Below are 15,281 nucleotides of genomic sequence, written 5' to 3'. Positions count from 1 at the left end.
ATAAAATGATAAATTTAATAACTCTCCCTAATATTACTTTCTTTTTAAAAATTTCATCAATTTTATTTTTTATATTTAATACTATAGTCATTTTCTTGTACACACCTTCTCTTTTCCCCATCAAAGCTTTCCTTGTAAAAATTAAAAATTGTTAAGCATGATTGCCTTAGTAATTGAGTTTGAAAGACATCATTAACATTTTGTACTTCCAGATCTCTATGTCTTATATCAAGAGGACAAAAGTATCCACAACTTAAACAATTTTTTTTCAATTCATATATTTTGTTTTTACATCAATTAAATTTCCCGTTGTATTCCTTTTCCCAACTTCTATCATTGATCCATTTTGTATAATAAAGAATAAAAAAAGTGAATTCAGCAAAGCTAAGTAACATATCAAAAAAGTCTTAGTCTTCTGTATTCAAACTTTGTTTAATACTTAATACCATTACTACTTCAAAGAGGCAGAGGAACATACAGAAATTATCTCTTTTTATGACCTGTTATTCTTATTTGAAATGTCTCCTGTTTATTGGAGGCTTTGTTAATTGCAAAGTACTCTCTTTGTAATAATCCTGGGATAGAGGTAATGTGGAATAGTACACTGGTTCATTGAGCTAGAGCTATAAAAGACCTTTGAAATAATCTCATCCAGACTCCTCATATTAGAAAACTGAGAATCAGGATGATGAAATGATTTTCTGAATGGCATGCTTTTTAAAGAGATCATTAACTGTTTAAATGGTCAGATTTTACTTTGTCTAAGACACAAAATGTTTAAGAACTTTTCCACTTGAACAATAGAAAAATTTTTATATTTGTGAATGAGAATTTTTTTCTTCCTATCATTAGTTTCTCTGAGTATTCTTTAGTCAACATTTCCCAATATATTTCATAAAACAATTGTAATTTTTAAAAGATTAATTATAACTCATCAATTGGGTATAGAATTTTTGCAAAATAAGTATTATATTTTGAAAACTTTAATGTTTGATTATAGATTATAATGTTGCCATAATATTTTTTGTTTTTCTGTTTTAGGCAGCCTTACCTTCTCTAACCAACCCACCTTCTTTAAGTCCAATCCGTCGGAAAGGAAAAGAAAAAGAATCAGGAGAGCAGACATCTGTACCATTGAGTCCCAAAAAAGGCAATGAAGCTAGTCCAGGTATAGAGAAAGGGTTTGGGTTTGAAAGTATGACTTGTAAAAATTTAAGTTGTTCAACATAGTGATTTATGATATATTTATTTAAAATATAATGTGGAAATTAATTTTAAATAGTATTCAAATTAGAAACTCTCATGTTTATGGTTTGGGGAAATATCAGTATTTTTTAAAAGTCTCTTTAGTTATTCTACTTGGACTCTTTAAGTAAATCTCATGTCCATTCTACCACTGTTTCCCAATATTCATTAAACTTCACATTATTAAAAATGTTTCTGTGAAAAATGAATGTTATCTTTGAGAAAACTACCTGAATGTATATTTTTGTGTAGTGCAACTTTATCATTGTAATAATTATTATTTATATAGCTCCTAATAATGCTATATTGTTAGACACTATGGTAAAAGTTTTACAAATATTATCTCTTGAGCCTCAAAACATCCTTGGAAGTAGGTACTATTATTATTATTCTCATTTTATAGTTCTGAGGAATGAGGGGAAATGAGATAATATTTCTTGCCTATAGTCATATCTAATGTCTGAGGCCTGATTTAAACTCAGGTCTTTCTGACTCTCGGACTAGCATTTAATCCACTGCTCTACCTCACTACTTTGCTTATATAATGTATAAATAAAGTAAATGATGATATTAATAATATATCATCAACTTTATTTACAGTACGCTGAGGCATCATCAAAGCCCTATGGCCTGGTTGAACAAAGGATTAATGAATTATTTGTATTTATGGAAATAGTAAAGGTCTTTATATGATTCAGCTTAGAATTTATTTGTTCATTTTTTTTCTTTCATAACTTATCTTAGATTTCCGATTAGACACATTATTTTAGTTAATGTTTGTTTTCTAAAATTAAATTATAATGTCTAGCACATAGCATTGAACATGAGTACTGAATGAATAAATTTGTCATAAGTATGAAATGTGGGGCCCAAAGTTTAATGTTTGAAATTTATTTTAGATGAACAATATGTTTTTGTGTTATTTATTTATTTTTAATTCCTTTAGTTCTGTTTGCATTTATTATTATTTCACAAATACACGATTTCATGAGCATATGTGTGAGTGTGTGTGTGTGTGTGTGTGTGTGTGAGAGAGAGAGAGAGATTACTTGTTTGGATCTTGTTACTTGTTTGATCATTACTCCTTTTGTCTTAACTAATGATTTCATAAGTTGTTGAAGCTAAAACAGTTTATCCACACACCTCATGTATTACATGCCTTTCTCTGCTATGATTTTGAGAAATAAAGACCCATCACGTATCCCTCGACCTACAGAAGAAGTCTTTCCACCATTAACTTGGCTGGCAATAAACTTCTAGAAGCCAGCAATTAACCTCCCTTAAGAGCTGGCCTTCCAAAAAAGGGACTGATCATCATTTGTGTTAACTCAGCAAATTAAAACAATGGCTTTAATTTTAATTTCACTCTGTATTTGCGCTTTACTTCATGTTGCATTATTTTTAATAGCTTCTAGGTCTTCTGATCCCTCTGGATCTGCCATAACAAGTAAATCATCATCATTGGGAAGTTTCTATCATCTTCCTTCTTATCTCAAGTTATATGATGTTCTAAAAGCTACACATGCTAATTATAAGGTATAGTGTGCATGGTTTTTTTTTCTGATTTGTGCTTCAAAGTATGAGAATCTTATTGTTGTATTCAGTTTTAAATCCCAGGAGTAATACGGTCATAATAATAGAGTTTTAGGTTTTTCAAAGGTCATTTCTTAAAGTCTTGTGAGATAGAACAAATGTTACTAATCCATTTTTACCAGTTGGTAAAACTTGAATTGCAGACATGGGTGACTTTTCTAAGGATAAATGACTAGTATTCAGATTAGAATTCTGCTCTTCTGACCTTTGGTCTAGTGATCTTAAAAGCACTATATTATAAATGTAAAAATAAATAGTAACATATGCAGAGATCAATTTTCTAGTAACTGGGAGATAAGTGGAAAACTCTTAAATGCCAGGGTAACTGTCATAAAGTCTTTTCACTACTGTCCTAGTTATACTTTCTCACTCAGACCTTTATTGTTTCTTGATAGAAAATTCTGTCACTTTCTTTTGATGTTTATGCATGTTGTCATCTTAAAAGTGTAAAAACAAATTGGGTCTTATAGCTGATTAACAATGAAATCTGCTTTATAATCTTAATGCAAAATCCTTAGTCTTAACTTTGAAGTTTTGAAAATGATGTAATTCTTTAAAAAAAGGGGGGGTGGGAACCCTATAGTAGCAATAGTGAATAAAAAGAACTTTCAGCCAAGACTTAACATGTCCAGACTTCATGAAGGTTGCTAATATATTGGTTATATTTTTGTATCAGTTACATTTGTCATGATACCTACAAAATGATGCTTAGGGTCTATTTGTAAGAACCTTTCTTTGTAATAAAAAAAAATCGGGGAGAAGGAAGAGCTTCTTTAAAATAATAATATTCTTGTATTATCCCCCTCAATATTTAAGAAATTTTATCAAAAACTTTTACTACAGAGATATAGAAGTTATATGTGGGAAGGTAAGTTTATGTATCCAGCATTGAGCTTGGAATGGAAGGACATAGATTTTGGTCCCACCTTTATTTAAAATTTTTGTGACCTTTAGCAAGTCATTGATAGGATCATAAGATATTTTGATTTTGATTGCCTAGAATGACAGCTTAATTTTACAAGTGATGGATGGCTCTCAGGCCAGAATAATGATCTTATTTGTCCAGGATTATATAAAGAGCTTTAGGTCTCTTTTTTGAATCATTGATGGAAGGCTTTGAATATTAGGGATAGGGATGTGTGGTCTTACTTACATAGGAAACTCTTAATACCAAATCATACAGGTTAGCATCTTCTCTAGCTTAATATCTTAAAGAGTGAACCATACAGCCAGCATATGTCAGAAGTAGTATGTGAATCCAGGTCTCCCTAATGCCCTGTTGCTTGGTAGTCTTATTTCTCTATAACTAATAGTATGTTATTCCTACCTCTTAAGGTTACATTGGATCTTCAGAATAGCAATGAAAAGTTTGGGGGGTTTCTTCGGGCTGCCTTGGATGTCCTTTCACAGATTCTTGAACTAGCAACCCTGCAGGATATCGGCAAGGTATGTACCCAATTTCTTCTTTCCTTCCTCCCTCTCTCCTTCACTCCCTTGTTCTTGTTACTTTTAATACTCTGGGGTCAGTCTCATAGAAATAAAGAACACTGGAAGAAGGTACCTCCCCACCCCCAAAAATGCCCTGGAGGAGAGTAAGGCTGCCTGGGGGGAAAGAATGCAGAGAAGGAGCTCCCTATAGACACAGGAGCGAAAGAAATGCCATCAGTTCTGGGACCTATGAGGGCTCCAGGAGGAGGTGAGAGTGTGACAAGACTGGCTGCGGGCCCGTGGTTGAAAGGCAAGAGAGATGGGCCTAAACCATAGAGTTGCTAGAGCTCTTTCTTTTTATTGGTCTTTTTCTGTTTCTGTTGGATCATCTCCAAGTCCCTCTACTTTTGGGCAACGGTCCATCATCCTGGCATTTTCCTTTGCCTGAGTCACTTTGCTTTTTCATGTTCTTCTAGTGGTCAACTTCATGCTGGAATTTAGCCTTCTAGATGAGTAAAAAATTTAGGAAAAAAAATGGAGAGGAAACAGACTCCTCTTCTATATGGTCAGTCATATATGAGCAGACCAAGCCATTTTTTTCATTACAACAATGTTTTGTCAGCTGAATTTATGCTTTATATCAATATAGACCTTAGGGAATTTCAATTTAACATCTAGATCAAAATTTTTCTTAGAGATATAGGGAGTATCCTTATTTCCAATAACTCTCCTATAAACATCTTACCACTTTTCCAACCAAGTCTTTTTTGTTACTTTCTAATCTTTTACATTAGCTTCTTAATTAAGCCCTAATATATGACTTTTAAATTTAACCTGTTGTAATCTTTTCCTAATATCACTCATTACATAAAAATCTCAATTTTTTTTTTACATTATTTACATTTTTTTTGGACTGGTTAGGGTCCTACAACAGGATATTGCTGCTGTCTTCTTGACTCTTTTTCCATTATTAGAGAAATTTGACACTGCATTTTCACACCAAAACACAATATTATAAGGTTCACATGAGGATCTGAATCTCAAATACCTAAATCCTTGAAGAGGAGGGTGCTTCAGTGCCATGATTAGTATGTGTAAAGAATCTTTACAGAAATAAAGAAAAAATTAGGACTTGTGATTTCATTGATATAGGACTTCTCCCTCCATGAGTGTAGGTTACCATTTTCTGAATATCTTAGTGTCTTCGAGGATTGCCTAGGAATTCTGGGGTTCACGATGACACAGCCAGCCAATCAGGAATAAGAATTTTAAATAGACTAATATCAAGAGGTTTATTTGTGAGAGCAGTTATAATCAGAAAATCTCTTGTTTAATGCAGTCCAAAAAAAGAATTCTTCAAGCAGTCATTCATATATCTGTGGGCAGTCGGATCATGAATTTTTAAGCCTAAACAACATTTAATTTTTGGATTCATAAAATTACATTGAAAAATGTATAATAGCTTTGAGTTTTTGATTAGTTGATTAGGGTGGTAGAGTTAGGTAAATGGACAAAAACTGAATAGGTATGAACATTTGTGCCTATTAGGTTATTTAAAAAAAATCTTTGGAATTATGTGTATTCATTTCCTTTTTTGGTTTTCTTACATGGTCAAAAAAAATATTGGAAAAATAATGTAACCAAATCAATAGCAAAGCCTTCTGATTGTTAAAATCAAAGCATTTTTATCATTCAGTCAGCAGATGTTAAAAAACTTAACTATGCACAAGGTGCTTTTTCTATTGTAGTTTACTGTTAATCTTTTTGGTCTGTCGAAGTAATCACCATTTCTCATTTTTCTACACTTAATATAGCAGCTAAATTTCACTTTTGAAATTTGTTATTCAGTAGATTGCTCAGTCCAGCAGGTCAATTGGGTAGCTTGCCTGTGATAACTGTCAAGATTGATACAAATAAAATAGACTTTGCTCTTGGTTCTTGTTGAATATCTTAACAGCAGATACTAGTTATTAGTATAATATGTTATGCTTTTTTTGGGGGATATGTAGTGTGTTGAAGAAATCTTGGGATACCTGAAATCCTGTTTCAATCGAGAACCTACAATGGCTACTGTTTGTGTTCAACAGGTAAGGAAATGAATACTTTTTTCACCATCACATTCTTCCTTGTTCTTCTACCTCCATGACTGGGATGATGATGATAGTGGGTTAGCTATGATGCATAGATGTGCGAAGCTGTATCATTGATGTTCATAGAAAGGTGTTTCCTGTTGTTAGCCACATGAATGAGATGCTGCTTGATGTGGTGGTTAGAGGGCCGGGCTTGGAAGGACCGAGTTCAAATCCTGCACCAGAGACTTCAGAGCTATGCGATCCAGTCATGTGATTTTTTTGAGTTTCAGTTTCTTTTGTAAAATTTGTTGTGAAGATTAGAAGAGATAATTCACATAAAGAAATTTGCAATCCTTAAAGCGTTATAGAAATATTAGCAATTATGATTCACTTAAAGCTAAGCCCCCTAAAAGGTTGTGGCCTTAGTAGTGGTTACATTTGTTCCAAGGACAAATATTCTTTCAATTAGTGATATTTAATTACCACTGTTTACTCATTCACTCCAAGGTGCTTTCTTAAGCTTGAATAGTCACTATTTCACATTTTTTTTTGAATGTAATTGGATATATATTTATGATATTCATTTATTTTCTAATTGTATAGTAATAATCATAATAAACCTTTACTAGTTAATTGGTAGGCATTCATGTCATCTTCCCTCTCATCCCTTTTCCCTTCCTCTTCATCCCTTCTCTTTTCCTTCTTCCTACTTTTTTTTCCTTTCTTTCCTTTCTATTCCTCTTCTCATTTTAGTTGTTTTTCCAGTGATCACTAGTCTTGTTGGCCTTAACAAGGCATCTGAACTATTAAAATCATGTATCATTTTTTCCTCATTCTCCCATGACATTCTTAAGTTAAAATGGTAGTTTACCTGAATCCCTTTATTGATAATTTTTTCTCCATCATGTATTGTTTTCAGCAGATCCCATCATTATACTTCTTGAAAACTTCCCACAATATATCCTACCATTTATGAATTGCCTGGAAAGTAATCCCTGATTTTTCTTTTGCCCCTCTTTTCTTCCTTGTTTGTGTCATACTTATATATATATATATCATATTAAATTATAAGCTTGCTAATAAGTAAGGATTGTGTTGTTTTCATTTTTATATACCCAGTATAAGTCCTTATACCTAGATTCTTAATAGTTATACTTGTTATGGAATTGGTCTTATCTTAGAGACCAGTGACCTGTCTTTTTGAAGCTGCTGATTAGGGGTGGTGATGATTTATAGGCAGTTGGCTTAGAACACAGCAAAGCTCTGGCCTTCAAGGAAGAAAACTTATGAACTTGATCTTAACACTATCCAAATCCCCAAATATCCATAAACTCTTCTAGAATATAAACCTAAACAAGGTTACACACAGAGGTTAAATTCAGATCCAAAACATCATAGATGTTCCTAGTTTTAGATATGCTGTGGACCTTGGATATCATTGAATCCAACACCCTACCCTCATTTTACAGATGAAGAAACTGAATTTCAAAGCTTAAGTGACTTTCCTAGGGTCATAACCAGTTCTTCTTGACTTCAACATCAATGCTCAAGCCATACTGCCTCCCCAAAATTTTGTTGTCCTGTAGTAATCCTGATTTGGATCATATGCTTATAAAATATTCAGATGATGTAAAGCTAGAAAGGATATATTGTTTGTTGTATTAATCAGAATCCAAAAACGTGGCAGACTTGAAAATTGTGCTGGATCTAATAAAATGAGATTTAAAAGTGGACTCTACAGTATAGTTCAAATAAATCAGTGCTTCAATAGAATGGTTAAATAATAGTTTGTATGGAAAAGCTCTGGGGAATTTCAAGGCTGTACTCATTTTGAATCAGCAGTTGGATATGGTAGCCAAAAAAGTTACTGTGATCATTAGACTTCATTCAAGGAGATACTGTATCCATAACAAGGGAAGTGATAGTCTTCCTTTCTTTTGTCATGATTAGATCATACTATGTTCAATTCTATCTGGCCATTTTAGGAAGGACATTGATGAGCTTGAGAGCATTCAGCATTAGGTGACCACAATGGCAGAGGACCTGGAGATCATGCTATTTGAGGATTGGTTGAATGAAATACTAATATTTAGCTTGGTAGAGAGAAAACTTAGGGCATATGTGCTTTAAAATCTTAAATGTTTTCAATTAAAAAGGAAAATAAATTAGACTTGTTCTGCTGAATTTTAGAATGTAGAAATAGAATTAATGAGTAAAGATTGCAACAAGGTAATTTTGAGCTTGTAATGAGCACAACTATTTAACAAATAGAGTTAATGAATTGATCTTCCTTAATTTGACACTTTTTCCCCCTTTGTCCTGACCTATTTTCAGTGTTGATTCTTCTTTTTCTTCTTATTGTCCTTTTAAGAAAATATCTTTTCTCATCATCTACTTTAATTCCCATCCTTTCTTTTTCTCACTTTTGAGCTCCTCTTTGCCATCAACCTTCTGATTACTGTTAGCTTTGAGAGAGTTAAAAGAGCTGCAACTCCTTTTCTTTATCCTTCTACCCCATTATGTCCAAAATACTTTAGTCTGTGTTACCCAATATTTTATCAAAAGGCTGGTATAATTGCATTAAATTCTATTATGTTTGGGAATCATGATCACATGAAGAGATTGGTTGTCAGATGGGTTACAAAGGATATAGTTTTCCAACAGCTTTTGGTTGGAAAGGTTTGGCTTGCAAACAGTTTTCATTAGTGAAATGGGACCAAAGCAGGAGTAGGAAAGTTCATGATTCAGGACAAGAGGGAGATTTCTGGGTGGGATGTCTATATTATGGAAATAAAGGTAATTTGGAAAAGATGTGAAGCTTGGACAAGACCTGGTATAGGACTAGCTTATTAAAATAGGAGAAATGAGTTTGCTTTTATTCACTAGTCAAGATAGTCTTTTCCCAGGGCAGGAGTAGATTAGCCATGTAGATTAATTTCTTCTGGCCATGATCTTTGAAAGTTCAGTAGTCTCAAGCGTATAATTACAGGACATTTGGCACAAAGATGGCTAGGATAGACAGCTAAATGTCAGACTTGAATTATGTTTAGTATGAACTGGTTGTGTTAAACCATTTTAAGTTTATATATAAATCCTAAAACCTTATTAAGGAGATTAATCAAGGCTTAACTGAAGCTAAGGAAGTGATAACTATGTGGGAGACTCTAATCTAGAGATTAACAAAAACCTTAACTTGCTAATACCTTCCCTCCTAAAACCTTGTATTTTTATTTCTATTTGTACATGTTGTCTCCTCAATAAAGTATAAGCTTCTTTAGGTCACAGATTTGTTTTACTTTTATCTTTGTATTTCTAGTGTTTAGCACAGTCCCTAATAAATGCTTACTGATAGATCAGTGTTTATAGATCCCTAAGAAAATCAACACAATTAATTTGGATTAAGAATGAATGCTCTATATATTTCCTCTGTGGCCTTCACACTTTTCAGTAAAGTAAGGCTGCATCAACACCTGGTAACATAAAAATTTTGGTGGAAAGAGCCCTTATATTCATGTTTAGATTTAAGATGAAATTGAAATCTTCTCGTCAGTTTTACTGCTCAGTTTAAGGTTTGAGTGATCCTTTTTTTTGTTGTTGTTTTTGGACTTTTTGCAAAAGAGACTTGATAACTAGGTAAATGATCCTTTAGTATATAATATACTCAGGGGTAACTTTTGTATACTTTTAGAATGGGTTTCATGCTTGAGGATATTATAGAAAGTATTAATTGTGGTTTCTATTATTTTCCTTTAGTTGTTGAAGACTCTGTTTGGGACAAATCTGGCATCACAGTATGATGGCTTATCATCCAAACCCAGCAAATCTCAAGGAAAAGCCCAGCGTTTGGGTTCTTCTAGTTTGCGTCCTGGCCTTTATCATTATTGCTTCATGGCACCATATACACATTTTACACAGGCTTTGGCTGATGCTAGTTTGAGGAATATGGTCCAGGCAGAACAAGAACATGATACTTCTGGGTAATTTTTTCAAAATAAACTATAAGTATTATAGAAAAATAACTTAGATTTTCTGGGGGGAAAAAACCTAATCCTGTAAGGTAAGTAGTACAAGTATCTTTATTCCCATTTTCTCAGTGCAGGAAACTGATCCTTAAAGATGGGGTGAATTTCTTAAGGTCACATAGCTAGTAATTGTTAGAATTGAGACTTGAATGCTAAAATTTATGATTCCAAATACATTTTATGTCTTCTGTGCAGTTATTGTCATATTTCAAGTATTCATGATTTTATTGGTGAATTTACTTCTTCTGTGATGGAAATTGCATTGGATTCATGGTCTTCATGAATTACTTTGGCTAAAAAATTTTCCATCAGATTTCGGCCAACTCTTTCTTTGCTAAAAAGCTTCTTCAAACTTTGCCTGATCTTCAGATGATTTTTGTCATGTGTATGTGGTTTAAAAAAAAAAAAAAGGTTTTATTCTCTCTCTTTTTTTTTAATTGCTGTCATTTCCTAATTTCCTGCCTTCTTTCCCATATAGAACCTTTACCCTTATCAATTAAGTGTAGTCAAGCAAGGCAACCAATACACTGTCCATGTTTGAAAACATCCTTCATCCCATAGCTGAAGTTTACCAGTATCCCTCTGAAATCGTGATTGAATATTGTATTTATCATAGTTCCAAAGTTCTTGTATATTTTTCTTTATGTTATTGTGATCCTTTACATTATTGTGATCAATTGTTTTTTCCTGTTCTGCTTACTTTCGACTATATCAATTCATACAAGTCTTCTCAAATTTCTTAGAATTCTTCATATTCATTGTTTCTTATGGTGCAGTAATATTTTGTTATATTCATATACTAAAGTCAGTTGGCACACTCTTTCCATTCTTTACTTCCATAAGAATTGCTGCTATAAAGTTTTTATATAAATAGGACTTTTACCTCTGTCTTACATCGTACTTTATGCTACCTAGTGGTATCACAGGATCAAAGGATATATACATTTTAATGACTTCTATGGTATAATTACAAACTATGCCCAGAATGATTGATCTAATTCAGTTCTCTACCAGCATTTCATTAGTATACCTGTTTATTTTCATAGTTTTCCCCAGTGCCCCACCCCATCCAAACAGCTACTATTTTTATTGTCCTTTCTACTATAATAGGTGTCTGAAAGTCTTTCTACGTTGCTAGAACCAACCATAATTTGGGGTTTGTTGTCAAAGCCTAATGAATTATCTCCATGCCACAGAAAGTTTTTAGATTAGCACTGTAGTAGAACTATTGTTGTGTTCTTTATTAAACTGACAAGATCATCAGAAAGCAAATAATAATATTTATATATTTATTGAGTGACTTTGATAGTAATCAGAAGTATAAGAAAACTGTTTAATATATTGAAGTTACATGAAAATTTCAATTTCCAGGCTATTACATTTTCCTTTATTTCTGTGTGATGTTGTGTGGTCTTATAATTGCACATTTTTGATAAAATAAAGCTAGATAGAAATACAACATTCCAAGAAATACAACATTAAATTTGTAACTATGATGTTGTTTTATCATCATAAATGATATATGGGTTTTATTTTTCTCTCCTCTTTTATTTGTGATGCTTCTTTATATCCCTAGTGTCTTAACAATGCCTTTTACATAGGGGGTATCCTAAAAAAAAATCTACCACCATCATATGATCATAACAGCAGCTAACAATATATGGAACATTAGCTTGTGATTCATTCATATTGGCAACTCCTAGATATAATATAACCTCCACCCATTCAGATTGGCATCTGGATTGAAGTTGATACTCTTAAAGAGCTTCTTGTGTATACTGAGATACTAAACAAACTGCCCGGAGTCACATAGCTAGTATGTGTCAGAGCTGCTATGTTTGTGTCTGTCCTTTTGTGGCTAAGGCCAGCATTCTCTCTTTGTCATATTGTCTCTTCGTAGTGAGTTATAACTTACAAATAGTTTTCCTCACAATAACCTTGTGAACAACTAGTGTTGGAAATATGATGTTTATGTTTAAAAAATGAGGAAGGAAACTCCCCTGAAATGTTCACTTACTATATTCAACTGACTAGTGACAGGGTCCAGCATCTAATCTGATCTTATGACACTGACTTCATTAATCTCACCACTTAAGTGTCCTGTCTTTTTATTTATTGGGAGCTTATATATGGTATAAATGAAGTTTTTTAGTTGCATTTGATAATTAAATTATTAAAATAAACAAGACTAGACTAGGATATTCATGTAAATTGAGTTTTAGTATAACCCATAGTCCAGTTTTGCCTTGGAATTCATTGTAGATTTGAAAAGCAAATCAAATTAATGGCAATCATCAAACATTTATTAAACTACTACAAGCTTAGACACTGTTTTAAGTTGTGGGTCTACAAAAAGTTATAAGAAACAGTTCCTGCCCTCAAGGAACTTCACAATCTAATGGGGGGTAGATTGATAAAAAATAATTATTTGATTTTTTTTCAATGGTTTGGTGAAAAAAGGGCATTGAAGTAGGAGTTAGATCATCTCGAACCTAATTCTGTCAAATATGTTTTATAATTAACATAATTAATAGTTAATTTACACATATAATATCATTATATTCATACTATAATAACAAGTTTTATAATTCACAAAATTCAGAATTCAGAAATCATACCAATTTTAGTCATTATAATAAAATACTTTTTTAGTGTGGGTGGCAGGATGATACACTGGATAATTGATGTTGGAGTTGGGAAGATCTGTTTTTAAGTCTCCCTTCTGAGAGTAATTTAATCTTTAATTTTACTTAAAGGGGAAGCTAGGTGGCACAGTGGAGGATGGAGTCTCAGATATGATCTCAGACCCTAGCTGTGTGACCTGTGACAAATCACTTAACCCTCCTTGCTTCTGTTTCCTCATCTGTAAAATGAACTGGAGAAGGAAATGGCCAAGAAAATAGCAAATGAGGTTACAAAAAATGAGGAGGCTGAAACAAATGAACAAATTATTTAAATTCTCTTAGACTGTAAGTTGTGGGGTAGGTGCTGATTTATATTGGGGGAAGGAGGAAGAGGGAGATTTCTCTCTGGGAATTACCTATGCCAATGAAACCATAAGTCTAGTTTTAAAAAATAAAATTCTGTCACTGTGATATTGAATCTAAAATTGGTATGTGGGGAAGGAAGTAATATGAAATAGAAAAAGCACTGAACATGTATTAGAGGACTTGAATGGGAATAGTATTAGACCAATCGCTTTTTAGTTGCATCACCTTATTTTCCTTATCTCTCGAAAGGTAACAATAATCTTTGCATTTATTTTTCAGGATTTTTGTGAAAATTAGCTATATGTCTGAATAGTCTCTACAAATATGGGCTTTTTAATGTATTGCTTGATGAATTAAGAACTAGCTTCTTTATGAGTGTTTCTTGGTTTAAATTTTTTTTAACAGGTGGTTTGATGTGCTCCAGAAAGTGTCTACGCAGTTGAAAACCAATCTTACAAATGTAACAAAACACCGTGCAGATAAGGTAAATACACAGTACTATTTTTTTTAATGGTACATGAGGACATAGTGAAGTTTCTTAATACTAGGTGTCCTAATTGGATTAACAGGTCTAGGCCTTGGAGAACCCCTTACCTACACTACCTCAAACTATCATTGTTTAGTTTCCATTAAGAACTGGATGATTACTCTAGTATCGGCCCCTAGTATGTAGTATCTAGTATCAGTTCTCTTCTGCCTGAGATAGCTCCATGGTATTCATGGTAACACTCTCATGGTAGATCAGTGGAGCAGTGACTAAAGCTCTGGACTTGGAGTTAGTGAGACTTGAGTTCAAATTTGGCCTCAGACCCTTAATAGTAAGGGGAATAACCTCTGTCTTAATTTATTCATCTATAAAAATGAAGCTAGAAATAGCACTTATTTCCCAAAGTAAAGATCAAATAAAATGATAATTGTAAATTACTTAAAGCATCACATAAATGCCAGCTATTATTATGGTTGTTATTCTTTTATTATTAGTTTGATACTTAGTCCCATTAACCCATTTTCAAGAGTCATTTATCAAATACCATTTACAATAATCTTTAATATCTGCAGGGTTCATAAAGTCATCTACCTTGATGGTCTGCTTTTTCTGTTGTCCACTCTATCATTTTCCTTTCCAGCTGCTATGCAGCTGAAACTCCCTTTTATGTGTTGACTCACCTAATTATTAAATGAGCTTCCTGAAGGATAGTTTTGATTTTCTAATTGTAGCTCCAGCAGTTAGCACAATTCTGGGGACATAAAACATGCTTAGTCAATGCTGTTCATTTGTGCAGGAATTCTTTTATTCATCCACCCATTGATCCATTCATCTATTTATTCTAAGGACTTAATACTTTTCTCTTTCCTTACAGTATATCTAAAGGAAAAATGTTTTTGAACTTAAAATAATTTAAGTATGGCTGTTCATTGCTTGGATTTGAAGAGTCCAATATAAATAATGTGTTGTTTTGTTTTGTTTTTTTTTTAAACTAGAATGCTATTCACAATCATATTCGTTTGTTTGAGCCTCTTGTCATCAAGGCTTTAAAACAGTACACCACAACAACATCTGTGCAATTGCAGAGACAGGTTCTAGATTTACTGGCGCAACTGGTTCAATTACGAGTTAATTACTGTCTTCTGGATTCTGATCAGGTTGGTACATTTTATATACTAAGGTTCTTCCCTTTGTACCTGTTTTTTAATCATTTAGTAAAAATGATTTTTATAAAACATTAAAAATGTCTTAGGAAGAATTGTAAGTTATTTCTTCATCAATTGAATCTTTTAATTGCTTGTGTAACTAGACTGATAAGCTTTGGATGACTTTTATTTGACCATTTCTAATTTTTTTTCAAAGTTAGGACTTATAAATATTACTAGATGTTTTCATTATAAGCTTCAGATAAATTCTCTTAAAATTTGGGATCTATTTGCACGAT

The 15,281-nt window shown here is 32.7% G+C and overlaps 1 protein-coding gene across 3 annotated transcripts in view; it reads left to right on the top strand.

The window, feature by feature from the left end:
- Positions 1–15,281, top strand: part of HTT (huntingtin) — a 208,483-nt gene that overhangs the window by 95,353 nt on the left and 97,849 nt on the right. For all 3 annotated transcript variants that reach the window (XM_031943981.1, XM_031943980.1, XM_031943982.1), the window contains 7 exons: positions 1,042–1,168; positions 2,654–2,781; positions 4,174–4,284; positions 6,276–6,353; positions 10,092–10,315; positions 13,756–13,834; positions 14,833–14,994. In XM_031943981.1, the coding sequence (XP_031799841.1) occupies positions 1,042–1,168; positions 2,654–2,781; positions 4,174–4,284; positions 6,276–6,353; positions 10,092–10,315; positions 13,756–13,834; positions 14,833–14,994 (909 nt within the window). The remainder of the gene's footprint in view (positions 1–1,041; positions 1,169–2,653; positions 2,782–4,173; positions 4,285–6,275; positions 6,354–10,091; positions 10,316–13,755; positions 13,835–14,832; positions 14,995–15,281) is intronic.

Source organism: Sarcophilus harrisii, chromosome 6 (assembly GCF_902635505.1).
Source record: "Sarcophilus harrisii chromosome 6, mSarHar1.11, whole genome shotgun sequence".
NCBI lineage: Eukaryota > Metazoa > Chordata > Mammalia > Dasyuromorphia > Dasyuridae > Sarcophilus > Sarcophilus harrisii.
The sequence above is the reverse complement of the archived record's forward strand: the minus strand, read 5'-3'. Positions and strand labels throughout refer to the sequence as shown.